Source organism: Euprymna scolopes, chromosome 40 (assembly GCF_053919585.1).
Source record: "Euprymna scolopes isolate OS-2025 chromosome 40, ASM5391958v1, whole genome shotgun sequence".
Lineage (NCBI taxonomy): Eukaryota > Metazoa > Mollusca > Cephalopoda > Sepiida > Sepiolidae > Euprymna > Euprymna scolopes.
This window is the reverse complement of record NC_136521.1, coordinates 71,641,517-71,658,569: the sequence shown is the minus strand read 5'-3', so window position 1 is coordinate 71,658,569 and position 17,053 is coordinate 71,641,517. Positions and strand designations below refer to the sequence as shown.

The window sequence follows — 17,053 nt, the reverse complement described above, 5'->3', positions numbered from 1 at the left end:
TAGAGGTTAGGGATTCTCACTGTATATAAACTGTTTAAAGTGATTGAAATCACTGGTAGCAGTCCTAGCTGTTTCCGTTTGTTGTTCAAGTCCTCTTCTTTTCAACTCTTCCACCAATAGTATTAAAGTAAATTCCAGTTTTATGTCTTTTTTTTTTAATGTGTATAACAAAACAATTACGATTTTTTTCACTTCACTTCATTTCTTTTAATATTGTCATGTTAAGAACAGTGTTTGGAATAGACATCCCAAACTCCCCATGTTAAGAACAGCATTCAGAATAGACACCCCCAACATCCTCGTGTAAAGAACAGTTTTCGGAATAGACAATCCCCCCCCCCTTGGGGGAGGGGAATAATTCTTCCAGATTTAACTGTGATAATCGTTGTCAGCATACTCACCTGCAAATGATAAAAAAAAAAAAAAATGGGGGGTTGGCAGTGTCAGTAAGAGAGAAGTAGATTTGTTTATTGTGCATGCATACAAACCTGGCAGCCAGTGAATTACAGTACATAATACAGGTCTTTATATCTCTATAAGTGCTTGTCTCCACAAAATTTGAATGCGATTTTCTTAATCAGCATAGTTGAAAACCTAGAAAAGTCGTCATTCTAAAGAAAATTATGGAGATGGACTTAATGTACAAATTTACCCATCACCCATAAAAAAGAAAAAAAAAAAGTTAACATGTGCACAATGTCGAGAATCCAGTAGATGATATTGCCGAAACATTTATTTTTAATTCAGCGATGATTGTAATAGATTGCAGAGGTTTAAATAACGTATATTTAAATGAAGACGTAATTATTTTTTTCAAACATAATTAATTACTGCGACAAATATACAAAGTGAGCGAGAAAGAGAGGAAATAAATGTTTATTGTTTTTTCTTTGGCATCGCCATGAAATGTTTTTTTTTCTTTGGCATAAAAAGAAATGCAAAAAGTGAGAGAGTGAGTTAAAAAGAATATATACAGAGAGAGAGCTAGAGAGGGGAAGAGAGAGAGGGGAAATGCAAACTTACGCTGTAAAAATGTAAGAAAATGAACGTAGCAATTTACTCAGAGGGCAAAAGTAGGTATCATTGCAACGCCATATTTGAATGGTACATTAGCATTCATTTAGCATGCAAATACTGTTAATCTGGAATATAGGAATAATCAGAGCTCAGCCAATCAGATTGAGCGGAATTAGTCTGGTTAAACGTTATTATTTTTGAATCGGAAAAGGGAAAGATTATGTTATGTCTATAAGTTTATGATCCAGTTACAAAGGGTGAAACCCCATATCTGTCAAAAGTCAAGAATTCCACCTGGTGATGACTGGGAGTGGTAGGACTTGGCATTTAGTGGGAAAAATAGGAACTACTTCCCTGAAAGATGGTTGCGATTGTAATGATGTTGCTCCTAGGATGAAATGTTGGATTTTATTATAACGACTGTATCTTAAATGGCTTCTAAAGTTACATAAGATAGTGGCTATTAGTCTAGACATAATAAATTTATATGTGGCATCTGTTGTTGATAACCTACAGTCCAGAGGGGAAGTTCTGCAATCAAAATATTATATGGAGATAAAAATTCTTTGACTTGGAGTATAAATGTACAGTCGAATAACTCAACCATAGTAAATATAAGTAAAGTTAAACTACAGGTATCTGAGTACTTAAAATACTGCAGTTATTAATATCAGCTCAATGATTGAACATTTAAATCAAATAGAGAAAGTTGAGATAATTAAAATTAGTATATTATTTATATGAATTTTAAGCACAACAAATATTTGGCATGCGATCATTTCTAAAACGATTTGGAATATTTTATTTTATACTTTAGATGATTCCAAAATGTCTCTTCTTCAACACCCATCTAACAATCATCAATGAAATTATCTAAAGTGTAAAATATTTTAGAAAGGATCTTATGCCATATATTTGTTTCAGTTCTTAGAACTGATATAAATAATGTACTAATTTTATCTATCTCAACCTACTTATATATGTCACTTGAATGGGCATATCAACAAGCAGAATATGTGCTTCTGAATTCAGGCCCAGCTGCATGAACATGCTGATTGCCTTTTAGCCAACAGAAAGTAACTGTGTTGTGCATCACCAGATAAAATGCCATTATTGGGCGATATTTCTTTTAGGAGGAGAAAAAGAACAGGGTGAAGATGTTCACAAACTCTTGCATTGAACTCATGCAGACAAAGTTCATTTATCTATCTATAAGGCTTCAATTTCAATCAAATTTGAAGAATACAATCTCCATTCATTTAGCTACTATTTGGTGAAAAAATTATCAAAGAAATCTCCTTTTGAGATCTAAAAGAATATAGGGTGTTTTCTTGGATTACCCTGAATATAAGTATTTCCAAAATATTAGTTTTTTAGAGTATTTTAAAGAGATAATATGGACACACCCTTCCATTTTGAAAATTTAGATATTTTAGATTTGCATGCGATTTGATCCATAATCATTAAACATGATTTAAGCAAGATTTCTTTAATTCTTTTCAGCCTTAAATTTGAGATATTTTTCAGGAGGCAAATCATGTAATGGATCAAAATTTTGATAAATATTCTAGATGTTAAGTATCATTGTATCTTGATTTTAATTTTCATAAGAAGACATAAAAGTGGTGCAATACTGTTCTTTTTTGGAGAATTACTTTTGCTCATCCTGGCTTAGGTATTCTTTAATTTTTCACTGGGAGAGCAATTTTATCATCCATATTGATGAGGTTTAATAGTTACATAAAACATATATCTATGGAAATTTTAAAAAAATTATTATTAAACTCCATAAGTTGAGCACTTTGAGAGAGATTAAATTTAAGATTCAAATCTAACCACCTGGTGAGTTCTTTTAGGTAAATTCTCAGTTTCTCATGAGTTGTACTTATGAATAAAAATACAAAATTAATTTGATGTGTGATTGTCATGATGGCTTTGTGGTAAGAAATTTGAGTTCAAGATATTCGTATCCATGAATCAAATCGTAAGTAGGGCTATGACAAGAGAATATTCTTAACATTGTTTTGACTCTTGAGTATATATCCGACACAGTTAGACAATCAAGAACCACATCACTCTATCTAAAAAACATATAAGGTATTAACTGATATATACTCGAGAGTCAAAATAATGAAAAGAATATTCTCTTGTCATAGCCCTAATCATAAGACAGATGGAACAGTTTTATCATACATACTGATGAGTGTTAATGACGACATGAAACATATCTGAATAATAAAAAAATGTTTTATTAAAAATAATTATATAGTAATAAGTTATGAAAAAATATATATATATATGGCAATTAAGCTACATAGATTCTTCCATGTAGAGACTTACCAAGCTAAAATGTATGAAATTCATGTTATGCGTAAGATTCTATATAGCTTAATTGCCATATATATTTTCATAACTTACTACCTAACTCTACTCACGTATTGAACACTGTTAAAATAAATACTGAAAATCAATACATAAAATATATCTTCTTATAACATTTTATGTGGATATGATGAAATAATAGTATATACTAACACACATTGTTTGAAGAAATATAAAAAATTGTGATTAGGAGTTCTGATTTCAGGTAGGAGAGGAGCAAATTAAAGAGAAAGGATTAGTTTTAGTGAAGGTATTCTAGTTCGTTCTAATTTGTTTCTTATTTTTCCTTTTATTTCTCAGACACTCCATTTAGCGGAGGTGAATGCACTATTTTCCTCTTTGGATGAACGAAGAAAGGTGAGTCAACATTTTCTCACAACAACACCTCCTGCCGCCATGGCAATATATATATATATATATATATATATAGCACTGCACCTTTAAATATATTTTACTGAGGCTTTTCTCATTTAGACCCTGTCTATTACACTCCATAATATATATATATATATATATATATATATATATATATATATATATATATGTGAGATTAATGTAGTTTGCTTGAAACATTGTCTAGTATGTATATAATGAAATTTAAAATTACAGAAGGCAATACAATACAGCAGTATAATGGATAGACATAAACTGAAGCAAATTAAAATATAATGGTGGAATAAGCTATGCAGATTCACCTTTGTTAATACGATGTGTGTGTGTGTGTGTGTGTGTATAATGTTCTTACTTGCGCCAGCACAGTTGATCTGTATTGTTATATTTCAGAAAATCTTTAAACGTATGTATAGCTATGATATGCATGTTTGAAAGTCCAATGCATGTCTGATGAAAGAAAGATTTCCTGAAATATTACAATATGGATCTTCCATCCAACATATATATAGTATTATATATATAGTATTAGTAAAGGTGAATTTCTGTAACTTATTGTCGGAAGGGGTTTAAATTTTTTACTTTTTTATTTTGGGGACCATGTGATCCAGGGTTGAGCCTTTCTTTTTGAGTATATAATTCTAAAATGTATTTGCACCTGCATGTCAAATTTGATCCAAATGCAATAAAGATAAGAGTTCTTTTATATGACAGGAATGTTTTCTTTTGTGTTAAGTGCTCAAAAGCACCACAATACTTGACTTTTCACTTTAAAATTTAATTCAAGCCAGTTGTTTTTATAATTGACTATGTAAAAGTGTAAAATTGTTTTCAAAGTGTCATGGTAATGAATATATGGCAGCCACTTTTTTGTAATAGAAATTGCTCCAGACAAGACATGAAGCAGCTTGAAAAAAACAAAAAACAAACATTTCATGGTCAAAACTAACCAACGATAAGTGTTAGATGGATAGATTCTGACTAAGAAAACAGCAATTCTTCCTTCTTTGTCAAAAATATTGTTTATGTAATATAATAACTAGAGGACAAAATAAAGGAAAAGGCTGCTTAAAGTCAAACCAAGGTTCACTTTCTACTCTCTTTTTATCTATATGAATAAATTAGATTTTGTTTTGTGTTAACAACAAAGTTATCAATGTAATATTTGTTATTTTAAATTAATGTTTTCAGTGATTCAAGTATCAAACTTTTGGAAGTGACAGTGAGTTGGCAAAACCAGCCGGCAATATAATAAGACCCACTTTAAATCCATTAGCTTTAATAATGCATTAAAAATAGTTAAAACTTCAAAATTTAACATGATTTTATCAGTTTAAAGTAGGTATCCCAAACCAAATTTTATATAATTATATTTTTAAACTTTTCATGTGGATACATGGATCTTTATAAAACGGAAGCAATAGTATTGATTTATCTTGATAGCTCCATTATCTATTAAATTATAATCATTCAAAGTTTGTTGAACATTTTTCAAATTGCTATCATGTTTACAAAGACAGCAACATTTCTTTTCATATAAAAATAAATTGTCCATCACAAAAGAGTAGTGACCTGAAGTAAAAGTAACTTGTGAAAAACACACACCAAAAAACAAACAAACTATGTACTTGCTATGAATAGGTAGTCAGAAAATTTCAGTATTTACGTAGTCAGTCCCGAATATTGATTAAGAATTCTGAGTCGGTTGTAGAAATAACCGAAAGAGTTTACAATTTGAAAGCCATTTTATTTTTTTCTTAGGAAGATTATTCAAGCATATATCTATTTATAGGGATTAAATTTTATTAACCCTAACTCTTTGCATGCTTAGTATCATCTGCCTTTTTATATTTTTTGTGTCTTTCAAATCGTAAACTGCTTCAGTCATTTCTGTATTCTTCATTGATACATAACTACTGAAATTTTTTGGGTGCCTATTTATTACAAGTACCAAATTATAGTAATGACACAATTGAGAAAGAATTGTATGTTTATAAAAAGAAAAGGTTAAATTTTGTTTGCATCCAAATTTTATCGAAATAACCCCAAAAATAAATGAGATATCACAAGTTGAAATTGTAGGAAACTCATTTTCGCACTCTAAACTAGGCTAATTTGTGATACCTGTTTAAAAACTTCAAAATTATTTTCAAATTTCAAAGTATCACAATAAAAACATGTTAGCCATTTTCTTTTTTTAAAGAATTACTTATGGATTAACATGTCTGATTTATTTTATTATCATGAATCTTTTAAATTTGAAAGTAATTTTAAAGCCTTTTAATTGACAAATAGAAAATAATTCTAGATTGAATTAAAGTTTAAATTCAAGTATTATGGTTTATTTGTGTTCTTAAACCAAAAGAGAAAAATCATCATGTGCCCCTGTTTATTAAAGAACCAGGCAAAGCTATATCGTTTTGAAGACTCTTACTCTAGATGTGCATCCGTTTCAGCTGTATTGCAGCAACTACTTTTTGATAATCAACATATCCAAAACTCTTGCTTATATAATTTCTTCTTGTACGGCCATCCATAACTCTATTGTAACTGCAATAATATTGTTACTCTGCATTGAACAGCGTTCTTCCACTGCTGTGGCTTCTGAACTCTCCTGAGCAGAGGCGGGATTGTAAGCGGTGGGAAGTAGTATTTTGCAGTAGAAATAAATCAGTTCGTTTTGTCCAAGATGCTAACTACAAAACTCTCTTGCTCGTTTGTTTAGTGTTCATTGTTAATTATCACCGTTTTGATGTCCTCATTGTACGCTTCTTTCTATTTTTCTTTTTTTTTTTTTTTTTTTTGTTATAAGTGGGTAGAGAAGGATCGAATCTAATATAGTATTAATATAGCTATTTACAGATCGTATTTATTTTTAAACAATGCATAAAAAAAAAAAATGAAAAGGTTATCTAACTAGTTTCAAACCTCGCTCAACATAGCTAAATCAGATTTAGGATTATGATTAAAAATATATGATGGAATGGAGATTTTATCATGGGGAAGGGAGGAAAAACTTATCGAATAGAAACCACATAAAGTCCAACGATATTTTCTTTTTGTTTACAAAGAAATCTCAAAGACTTAATGTAAATGGTTTGTAAAATCTTGTTCGCAACAAATTATAGGGTGAGTGTGACTGACTTAGAATGGAGAATAAGTTGAGGCACAGGAACGATTATCTATAAGTATAAACAAAATTTATCTCCCCTTAACAAATATATATGGGTAGCTGTCTTGGTGGCTCCAAAGTGGGCAATCATTTTACATTAAATTTTATATGTGAAATTGATCCCTCACTCTCAATGTTTAAACATATATATTTTTATTTTTTACCGTCAAATTTTTCTGGCATTTATTTGTAATCACTTAAAAAACATATAATCTCAGTTTGTTTTCTTGCATTTTTTTGTAGGGTGATAAACTATCGATTTAACACCAAATTTTCAGATTATGAAATTTTTTTTTTTTAAATTAAAAAAAAATACAAAAAAAAAAACTGACGCTTCTATACTATCAGAAAGAAATTTTGTAGTCGATAAATGGAGTTTTCAGATAAAAAAAAAAACAATGGTTTCTATTGATTTTTTTGTAAATTCTAATAAATTACAATGTGAACTTCCAAATTATGCAGTAAAAATTATCTGAATATTACTGAATTATTAAAAATACAACTTTAATTGTGTTAGCAAGTGAAAAATTGTGGCTATCTTGTTTAAATCGAAACGGAAAATTACCTGCCTTTTGAACTCTGTGTCTTACATAAGCAAATCTGGTCATTTTCTTCAAATTCTATTTTCTATTTTCTTTAATAAATAATTTTCTGCCTTATCGATTTTCGTAATTTTTAGATATAATCAGCTTCAAAATACAAGGAATACGTAGATACCATTGTTTTCATGTGAAATTCAGTGTTACGGTTTCCAAAATTTCGTTCTGATAGTGTAGAAGTGCCAAAAAAGTAATTGTTCAATTTTTAGATAGAGGTTTAGTTAGAGATTTTCTACTCTAATAGCTTCCAGAATAGAAAACTGTGTATCTGCCAATATCCTATATCTTTACAAAGCTACCATTTGTCTGTGCATTAAGTATTGTTGTCACATCTGACCTAATGTACCAACCTCTTAGATTTTTTTTTTAACAAAGGAGTCATCACTTATCAAGGCCTAGAGGCCACTTGAGGATAAGAGTTAATGAGTGTATGGTAGTCAATGGGACAATATAGTAATCATTAGTAGTGGAAATTTAGTAAACTTACTTAAGGGAACAGCTCATCTAGAACTTGTTTACATTGAATTTGACCATATTGTAGTCAACTAAAGCAGGCAAATGGAAGCAAGTTCCACTGGAGGGCAGTTCTAAGAAATAAGTTTTGTTCATGGTTTAATCACAGATAAAAAGTGGAAGAATTATTAATAGTAGTTTCAGCTAAACGAGTGATTTTTGTGAAAGTTTGGCAAGGGGAGCACCATAGATTGGAGCTCGGATGAGCACTTGCCTGAATCATATGAAAGATATGGTACAAAGAAGAATTTGTAACCTAATATGGTCTGCACTGTCTGCCAAGCTCCATTCTCTGTCTTGTTACTACAGTGTTGCATCTTTGTTTCACAAGTACTTCAATGGAATATGTTCCAATGAATTTATGGCACTTGTATCCCACTTAATGTCAATCTCTCCAACCTATTTCAGAAATTTTAATACAATGTAAACAAACACCTTGCTGTCGACCCCCGCCCCTCATGTCACCCCTTCCTATAAAACTGACTCCTATCACAATAGCAGTGACAATATACCTTGTTTGAGGATGAACAAAAAGTGGGAAAAAAAATAATTAAAAAAAAAGAGAGAATTTTAATAAACTGAATTTGCTTTTGTTAGCAATTTTTGAATAATAAAACGGTAACAAAAACTGTAATAAATATATTTCAAAGCAGATAAGCAACTTGAGTACTCACCTCAATAAACATTGGGATTACTTTTCCGAGAGCGTAATTGAAACAAATTACCAGTGTTGTATATTGCTGCTGTACTTAAGAGTGATAGCAAATACTTATGCATAAAAGGTAATTGTATATCTGTATTGCTTAGTTGCAGTGAACAAGTAAAGCCAAAAAGAGTAGAGGAAGCATGGAAGTTGATCTCTTGAATTTGCTAGCTAGCAACTTAGATTTCGATTTGGGCCAATTAATATAACATTTTTGGACACTCGCACATCCACAAATGCAGCAACCATTCCACAGATTACATTCATTGTAGCTATGCTCCTATGAGACATGGCTTACATTAATTTCATTGTTTATTGAGTCATGGGTGCTTTTTTTTTGCCTGTAGTGTTCCTGTGTCAAATCACTAGACATTTATTCTTCCAGTCAGGTGGGTATCTGTTTCAATCAACCGGATTTTGTTTCTTCCAAACAGGTATCATGTCTGATACCCCGGATCTGATATTCAACACCAGATTACAGTAAGAATGTAAATATCTTATATAAATAGAAATTTTCTCCATCTGTCAGTCACAATTTTATTTTTGAATGTAATAAATACATTGTGGTATTTAATTAATTTCAAAACAACAGAGATCTTAACTACTTTTAGAAATAGAAAATATCGCATCAACAGTAAATAAGAAATTCCTCAAAAAGAAAGTAGATGCTATGACTAGAAAATAGAAACCTTGAGATCTTAAGTCTGACATTTGATCAACTGAGTTATTTGGACTTAATAATAGAGCTTAAAATATTACCATAACAAAATGATTATGGCTTTGGTGTGACATCATAGATTTATGATTTGCATCATGTTTCCTTGCTGGTAAATGCCATTGGTCATCTCTAGGATTTGGATAGTCCCAGTACTTTCTGCACTCTTCTCGTGAAGTTCTGGTTAGTGTTTTCCCTCTTTGGTCTTCCCATCTTCCTTAACCATTCACAACTTTTTTATACAGTATCAGCCGAGTCTGGTGCCATCTCTCTCTCTCTTTTTTTTTTAGGCAGTTAAATGAAAATCTTTGCAGTTTTAATTTTCTTGGGTTGTGGTTATGTTTTTTCTCTGTTTTTGTTTTATTTCTATTGTAACTATCATATGACTGGTAAGCGTTGGCAGTTTATGTGAATTGTTTTTGTATTTGAGGATTTTCTTTAAGATTATAGCTGTATTCATTATTTCCGTCTCTTTGATTCCAATAGTTCCCAGTCCTTTTAAAGATTGTTTCTAGTGCTCCTACGATTATTGGTGTTATCTTGATTTTCTTCATGTTCCATATCCCTTTCAGTTTTCTGGCCAGTTCCATGTATTTGTTTCACTTTTTGTCTTTTTGATCTTCACCCTGTGGTCTTCTGGGACTACAAAGCTATGATTTGGCAAGATTTTTCCTCCTTGTTGATTATTATATTCTCCTTACTTGGATGAGTTGATCTGTTTGTACCTCCATGCCTCAGAAGATTTTGTGATTTTTGTTTTCCAATATTATCTCTAGTTCAGGTCTGAAACACTTGTCTTAGTTGAAATGGAATTGTTTGCCTGGTTATCAGTGTACTTCCTTCTCCACATAGTTGTATCTGTTCTTATATTTTTTAGAAGCAAGTTTGTTGCATTCACTTATGTAGTTTCTTTTTGTCCACAGAATCTACATTTGCTTTTTTCCTGGGTGTTATCTATTTTAGCTTTGATATAGTTAATTCTAATCAAATTATATATATTTTTTTCTTGCAATTGTTAGTTGTGATCCCAGTTCTCTGCTTAAATGTCCGCTTAATAGTTATGTCCAGGTGTTTTTGCGAGTCTCTTATTCTTATGAATCATCCAAGTAGCTGTTTGTCTTCCTACTTTTCTTTACTCATTATGTTTCTCTATTCTTTGTATTGTTCATTTTTACTATGTCATTATGATTATTCAGTTGGAGTTTTCACACCACTTGTCCACAGTGATATCTCACTGATAATAAATGGTGGCTTTTCTACAATCTAAGTGACAGCAAACTTTTACATATATTTCAGTACTTTCTATTCTATCATTATTGTAATTCACTTCTAATTCTTGATATATCTTCTTTGTTCAGTTTTAGCTTTCACTGAGTCAGGCGCATCATTTATCTGATCTGCTATGGTTAAACTGACCTGATGTATCTGTTCAGTGATCAAATTACTTGGTAGAGTATTACTATTCCTCACACAAGTCGTGAATGCAATTGTTCAATAAATGTTATGGTATTATTTCAGAGTTTTCCTTCTCTTAAACTAATTGTTCTACAAAAGCATGAGAGTCTAGTTTACTCTATTATTTTACTCATAGTTAGGGGGGGGGTGATCTGTTTCTCCAAAAAAAAATGATGTAATAGTTCTGACAAGACACCCAGAAGCCACAGTCCATACAAGCACCACTGCAACGATACATATCTTGTAAGCATCTGCTGCTTTCTTTTTAGCAGATCGCTCGATGAATGTTCGTATTGTAATTGTTCATGTTATAAAAACATCTTGAGGAAGAAAATTTCTTTTAAACCCAGTGTGAAGCCAATTAGGGTGGAGTTTTGCTACTGATTTCACAGTATGTTCCCATAATGGAGCATATGAACATTTTGATGAGATGTCATTTACAGAAGACGAGAACATATATTCTGAAGATGCATCCATTCAATTCGCGCCTTTAACAATGAAAATGTTATTTCAAATTTAGCGTGACAAACAAGAAAATTCTATTTAAAACTTTAGTATGACAGACTAAAGAAAATTTTATTTCAAACTTTAGTGTAACAGATCATGGAAATTCTATTTAAAATTTAGTATGACTGACGAAAGAAAATTCTATTTCAAACTTTAGTGTGATAGGCTAAACAAAGTGCTGTCAAACATAAGCATTACAGATTGGCAGACAATCTCTTATAAAGACACATCACATAGACACATATAAACATATTATTTCAACTTCAGCATGGCAGACCAACCGACCGCCTCTTTTATGAAGATGAACATGTATACAAAATGAAACAATTGAATTTCTTATATAATTTTCTTTCTTTGGATTATTGTCTTCATCACTGATATTTATGCACATTCATGAAACAGTTGACAAACAGATAAAAATCCAATGACTTCTAAGTAAGAATTTGTCAATTTTGACCCCTTAGCACCCCTTTTTTCATTGAGTATATAGGTTGAGAAGTGTCTTCACACACACACACATTTTTGCTTTTATAGATATATAGATTGGCTGTCCCTATATCAAATTATATACTATTTAAAATGTTATCTTTTTTCTCTTTGCCTGTATGCAAATCGTAAATTTTAATTGCCTGACAGAAGTAGTAGAAGCTAACATTGAGAATTTCATCAAATTGATATATTACTTACAGTAGGAAGTATTTTGTTGACAATCCAAATGTACCAAGTTTGAATGGGATAATATCAAAGAAATTTTTAAGAGCGTGGGGAGTATAAAATTTCTGAAAATCACATTTTTATTTGGCACAGGGGCATCTGTGGGACACATCACTGCCGGATTGCATCTCTGCAGGCTACAACATAGTTATCTCCAAATGCAGTATCAACAAATACTATAAAGTGTCGCCATGAGTAATAAAAATTTGGTTATTCCATTATTTTCAATCCTCTCATCAGATTTTTAATTATTCACCTGTGAATTTATCCATCTCATTAACCCTTGAATACAGCATAGTAGCCTTCAAATCCAATGTAAACAAGTTCTTATTGAGCAGTTCCCATAAATAATCAAATTCTACCCAATTTACACCATTAATGATTACTATACTACCACCTTACATTCATTAACCCTTATCCTCGAGTGGCCTTCGGACCTTGATAAGTGGTGATTTTCAAGTAAAAAAAACTTCTTATACTTGAGTGGCTTCTTATATATATATATATATAACTGCTTCATTTAATCACATAAATATACGAAAGTATAAATTTATGCGTAAACTTTAAGTATTTACTTCAACAGTGCTCAATACGTAGGTAGAGTTAAGTAGTAAGTTATAAAATATATATGGCAATTAAGCTACACAATATTCCACGTTTCATCAACGCTAGGAATTTGTCAGGCTTAATTGCGATACATATTTTATAACTATATATATATATATATATATATATATATATATATATATATAGTAATTTATAAAATATATATGGCGATTAAGCTACACTGAATATTCTGCGTTTCATCCAACTATAGGATTCGCATAAGCTTGACGAATCCTATAGTTGCATGAAACGCAGAATATTCAGTGTAGCTTAATCGCCATATATATTATTTTATAAATTACTAACTAGCTCTACCTACGTATTGAGCACTTTTGAAGTAAATACTTAAAGTTTACGCATAAATCTATACTTTCGTATATTAAATTTATGTGAATAAATGAAGTAGTTATATATATATATATATATATATATATATATATATATATATATATGCACTGTTGTTATGTCATAATAAACATTGAGTTTCTGATTTAAAAAAGATTGGTATACATAAATAATACATAAGATATGCAAGTATGTATATTTTCACAAACATTTTAAATATAAATTTTATTATAACAGAACTAGAGCTGTAATAAAAAGTATTTGAATAGACCATAAAACCTAGCAAATGTAGCAAACAAATTTTCATACCTGCACACATGTATAATTTTAAAAGTTAGTCTTTTTTTTTTCTGTTTGTATGCAAATCATAAGTTTTGATTGGTCGACAGAAACATCTGAACTAATATTCAGCATTTTATTGAATTAATTTGCTATTTTGTAATAATTAACATTTTTCATTGACAAGCTAAATGTGTTGAGTTCAAATGGCACTGTATCAAATAAAGGATTTTCATTAACTTTTTTAATAAAGGAATAGGGAAGATGATATAACTTTTCTGAAAATGGAGGTGAAGGATATAACATTTTCAAAAAAGAAAAGGGATATAATATTTGCAAAAATGGAAGGAGCATATATTTCCACAATAAGAAGGAGCATATAACTAGCGTTACAAGTTGATTTTTTCTTTTTAGATAATTGTTATTTTATCAACTTACATGAAAAGAGCTATGTAAAAGATGCTTAAAACCGTTTAGATTATGCAAATACCATCAGTAGTTCTAAATAGAATTTGAAGTGCCAAAATTTATGCTTTTCGTGGACATTCTTCTTTAGCTATTTTCATGAAACTTGGCAGTCTTATGTAAAATTGTACGCTCTTTCTGATTTTGTAGTCAAATCTGATGTATCTCTTTACCATAAGCCATGCATTATAAATTAAGATGTACAATTTCAATTTTTTTTAAAACTGGCACATGGTATCATACAGTGGGTGCCTATTCATGAACAAAACTAAGTATTATAGTGGTATTTAAATATAACTTTATTGAGAACAGACATTTTCCTGCCTTCTCACCAAAGGAGAGCTTAATATGGGGTGTAAAGATTGAATGCCTAAAGAGCATTAATGGCCGGTATTTACTACTCCTCTCAAAGAAAAAAAAATTGAGTAGATATGAATTAATCTCAGAAATAAATCAAAGAAAATTTTTCATATAGATTTTGGATTTCTGTAAAAGATGGAAATTCCCATAGTCGACCAGAACTTATGCATTTGGGATTTTTGGAACCAGTCCAATTTTCAATTTTGTAAATCCTCTCCATCTGGCCCAAAATATACCCCTATTTTCTGAGATCCAACCATAAATCGTACTCTACATGAATCCAATGATTACAGAAATGCATGTACTTAGTACATTTTGCTGTTTATTAATGCTTTTAGTACATGTGTACTAAAAGCGTTAAAATCAACAAAATAGTATTGTTTAGAAATCAAATTTGAAAAACTTGAAAATATTTTTTTTAAATTGACAAACTCAGAATAAAAAATGAAACTTTTCTGCTTTCGTTTTGAAAGCAGAAAAAACAGTTTTCTATTTTTAATAGAATACAAACTAAACTCGTTAATACGCTGACTGTAGGCAGCTCAGCTCTGGTCAGCGCATTAGCACATAGCCGTTTTCCCTTTAAGCGGATTTGAATTTCTATAAAAGATAACATTTTAAAGAAATTTCCGCACAATTAATAATTATTAAATATTTACATATTATACATGAAAATAATTCTGAAACTATTATCTATATGAAAATGGATGATATATACCGATTTATCTTATCAATTTGGAAATATTCTTCATCAACTTTGCTTGGTCATAACTTTGCTTCCTGTCGTTGTAAAAATATAAATCAAAGTCCAGTAGAGATGGACTTCTATGCTTATATAGCCTGTAAAATTTCAGCCATATCCAATCAAATTTAACTCTGCAAATGTGTATTCAAACGTAACGTATGAAATGTAAACATTGAAAAAACAGTTTCCCTTTTTGCTGTCATTATTTTTTACCGTTTTTTTTTTTTTTTAATTTTTAATTTGGAGCATAAAAACACTGAACATATAAAAGAAAAATGAATTAACATCATTGGAATGCTTATTCTATTCTCTTTCCAGCAATGTAATTCTTTTAAAAATTGACCCACAAATAAAAAAGATATCACTTGTTGAAGCACATTAGGTATGTAATATTGCCGATGTCCATAACACTTCAGAAAGGAAGGAGAGATATACCATTTCCAAAAATAACATTCCCATTTGACACTAGGACCAACGTCAGGTACATCAGTTTTATACACACACATACACTATTTTTCTAAATTTACAAAATTTATATAAAAAAGGTCTTTTCCATCATAAAAAACTATAAGAAAGATTTTTTAACCCATTATGATTGGTATATATAAACCGAGTACATGTCAAGTAAATGGTTAACCTATATATATATATATATATATATATATATATATATATATATATATATATATATATATATATATATACCTATAATTTACATTCAATATATTTAACACCTGGGAAATGCTAGGTAGTTTGTCTAGTATTTTTAACTGTTTCAACCATCTAACATATTAGCAGAGTGTTCCAGAAGTCTATTTTCCAAAGTGTTTCAATCTATTATTAGTGGTTTACTCCCATGTGGCTGAAGTTTATAAATTTAAAATAACATCATGCTGTGAGTGCCTAATTTAGGAGCTTTTCCCTGTGCGGAGTCCCCACCCCTAGTTGATATTATTCTCAGGTCAATTGTGACATGAATTTATAATATCTGTTATTGTTTCATCTATGGTTAAGTAGAATATTTCTTGGGGAGACTAATAAAAAAGATATTTTAAACTTGAGCTTGTAAATTAATAAAAATGTTCCAATTTACTTATCTCCTCATGAGGGCCAAATTAGATTCAAGGTCGGTTTTTAAAAAAAGGAGCATTCTAGAAAGGAACAAAAATAAAAATTGCCTCAGTTTAAAAGGATCTCACCTTCAATAACTGAGGACAGAATAGGTTAAGTGCAGCATTAGAACAGACCAAATTTTAGCATGTAGACCAATAAAAATGTTACTTCAAACTTGATCTGGGAAAGAATAATTACAATCGTATCTCACACTTGATCCTGGAAAGAATAATATAACATTGTTATTTCACACTTGAGCTGGAAAGAGCAATAACAATGTTCTCTCAAACTTGAACTGTACAGGGTGGAACGATAAAAGTGTCGCCCTGAAGAAAACAACTCTACAGCTTTATTTTACAACTTTTATTGAAAAAATCAATTCAGGTAACTTGATTATGTAGTAGAGCTCACATCTATTCAATGTAGTGGCCTTCAGCCTCAATCACCGCCTCGATATGGGTCTGGAACTGGGAGCATGCCTTTTCCACAAGCGCCGGTGGGAGTTCAGCGAATACACGGCAGATGGCAGCGATCAGGCTTGTTTTGATGTTGTGGGAGGTGATGTTGGTGATGTTCTCGACGTATGACCAAACAAAGTAGTTCAGCGGGTTCAGGTTGGGAGAGGAGGGGGTGCAGTGGGAGAAAGGTACAAAGTTGTAGCACTCCTGAAGCCAAGCCTGGATCTCTTTAGACTTGTAGGCTGACGCTGAGTCCTGTTGCCACACCCAAGGTCTGCCAGCGGCCACCTGATTGCATCAGGGATTCACCACACTCTTCAGCACATCCAGGCACACTTTGGTGTTGACTTTCAAGCCGACTTCGAAGATGTGAGGTGGTATGAGATCACATGAAAGACTATAACCGTGTCAGAAACTTTGTCTTTATCACTCTGGGTACGTCCCTGTTATTCGTGGCAATCCAGCGATACATTTTGAGAGTGTTGGCGATGGTCCTGTTGTCATAACTTGGATCG

At 31.0% G+C, this 17,053-nt stretch overlaps 1 protein-coding gene across 1 annotated transcript in view; it reads left to right on the top strand.

Annotated features, from left to right (window-relative positions):
• The window catches only part of LOC145265640 (E3 ubiquitin-protein ligase CHIP-like), a 243,636-nt gene that overhangs the window by 95,123 nt on the left and 131,460 nt on the right, over window positions 1-17,053 (top strand). The window contains exon 5 of the mRNA XM_080121707.1: window positions 3,700-3,756. Coding sequence (XP_079977833.1) covers window positions 3,700-3,756 — 57 coding nt within the window. The remainder of the gene's footprint in view (window positions 1-3,699; window positions 3,757-17,053) is intronic.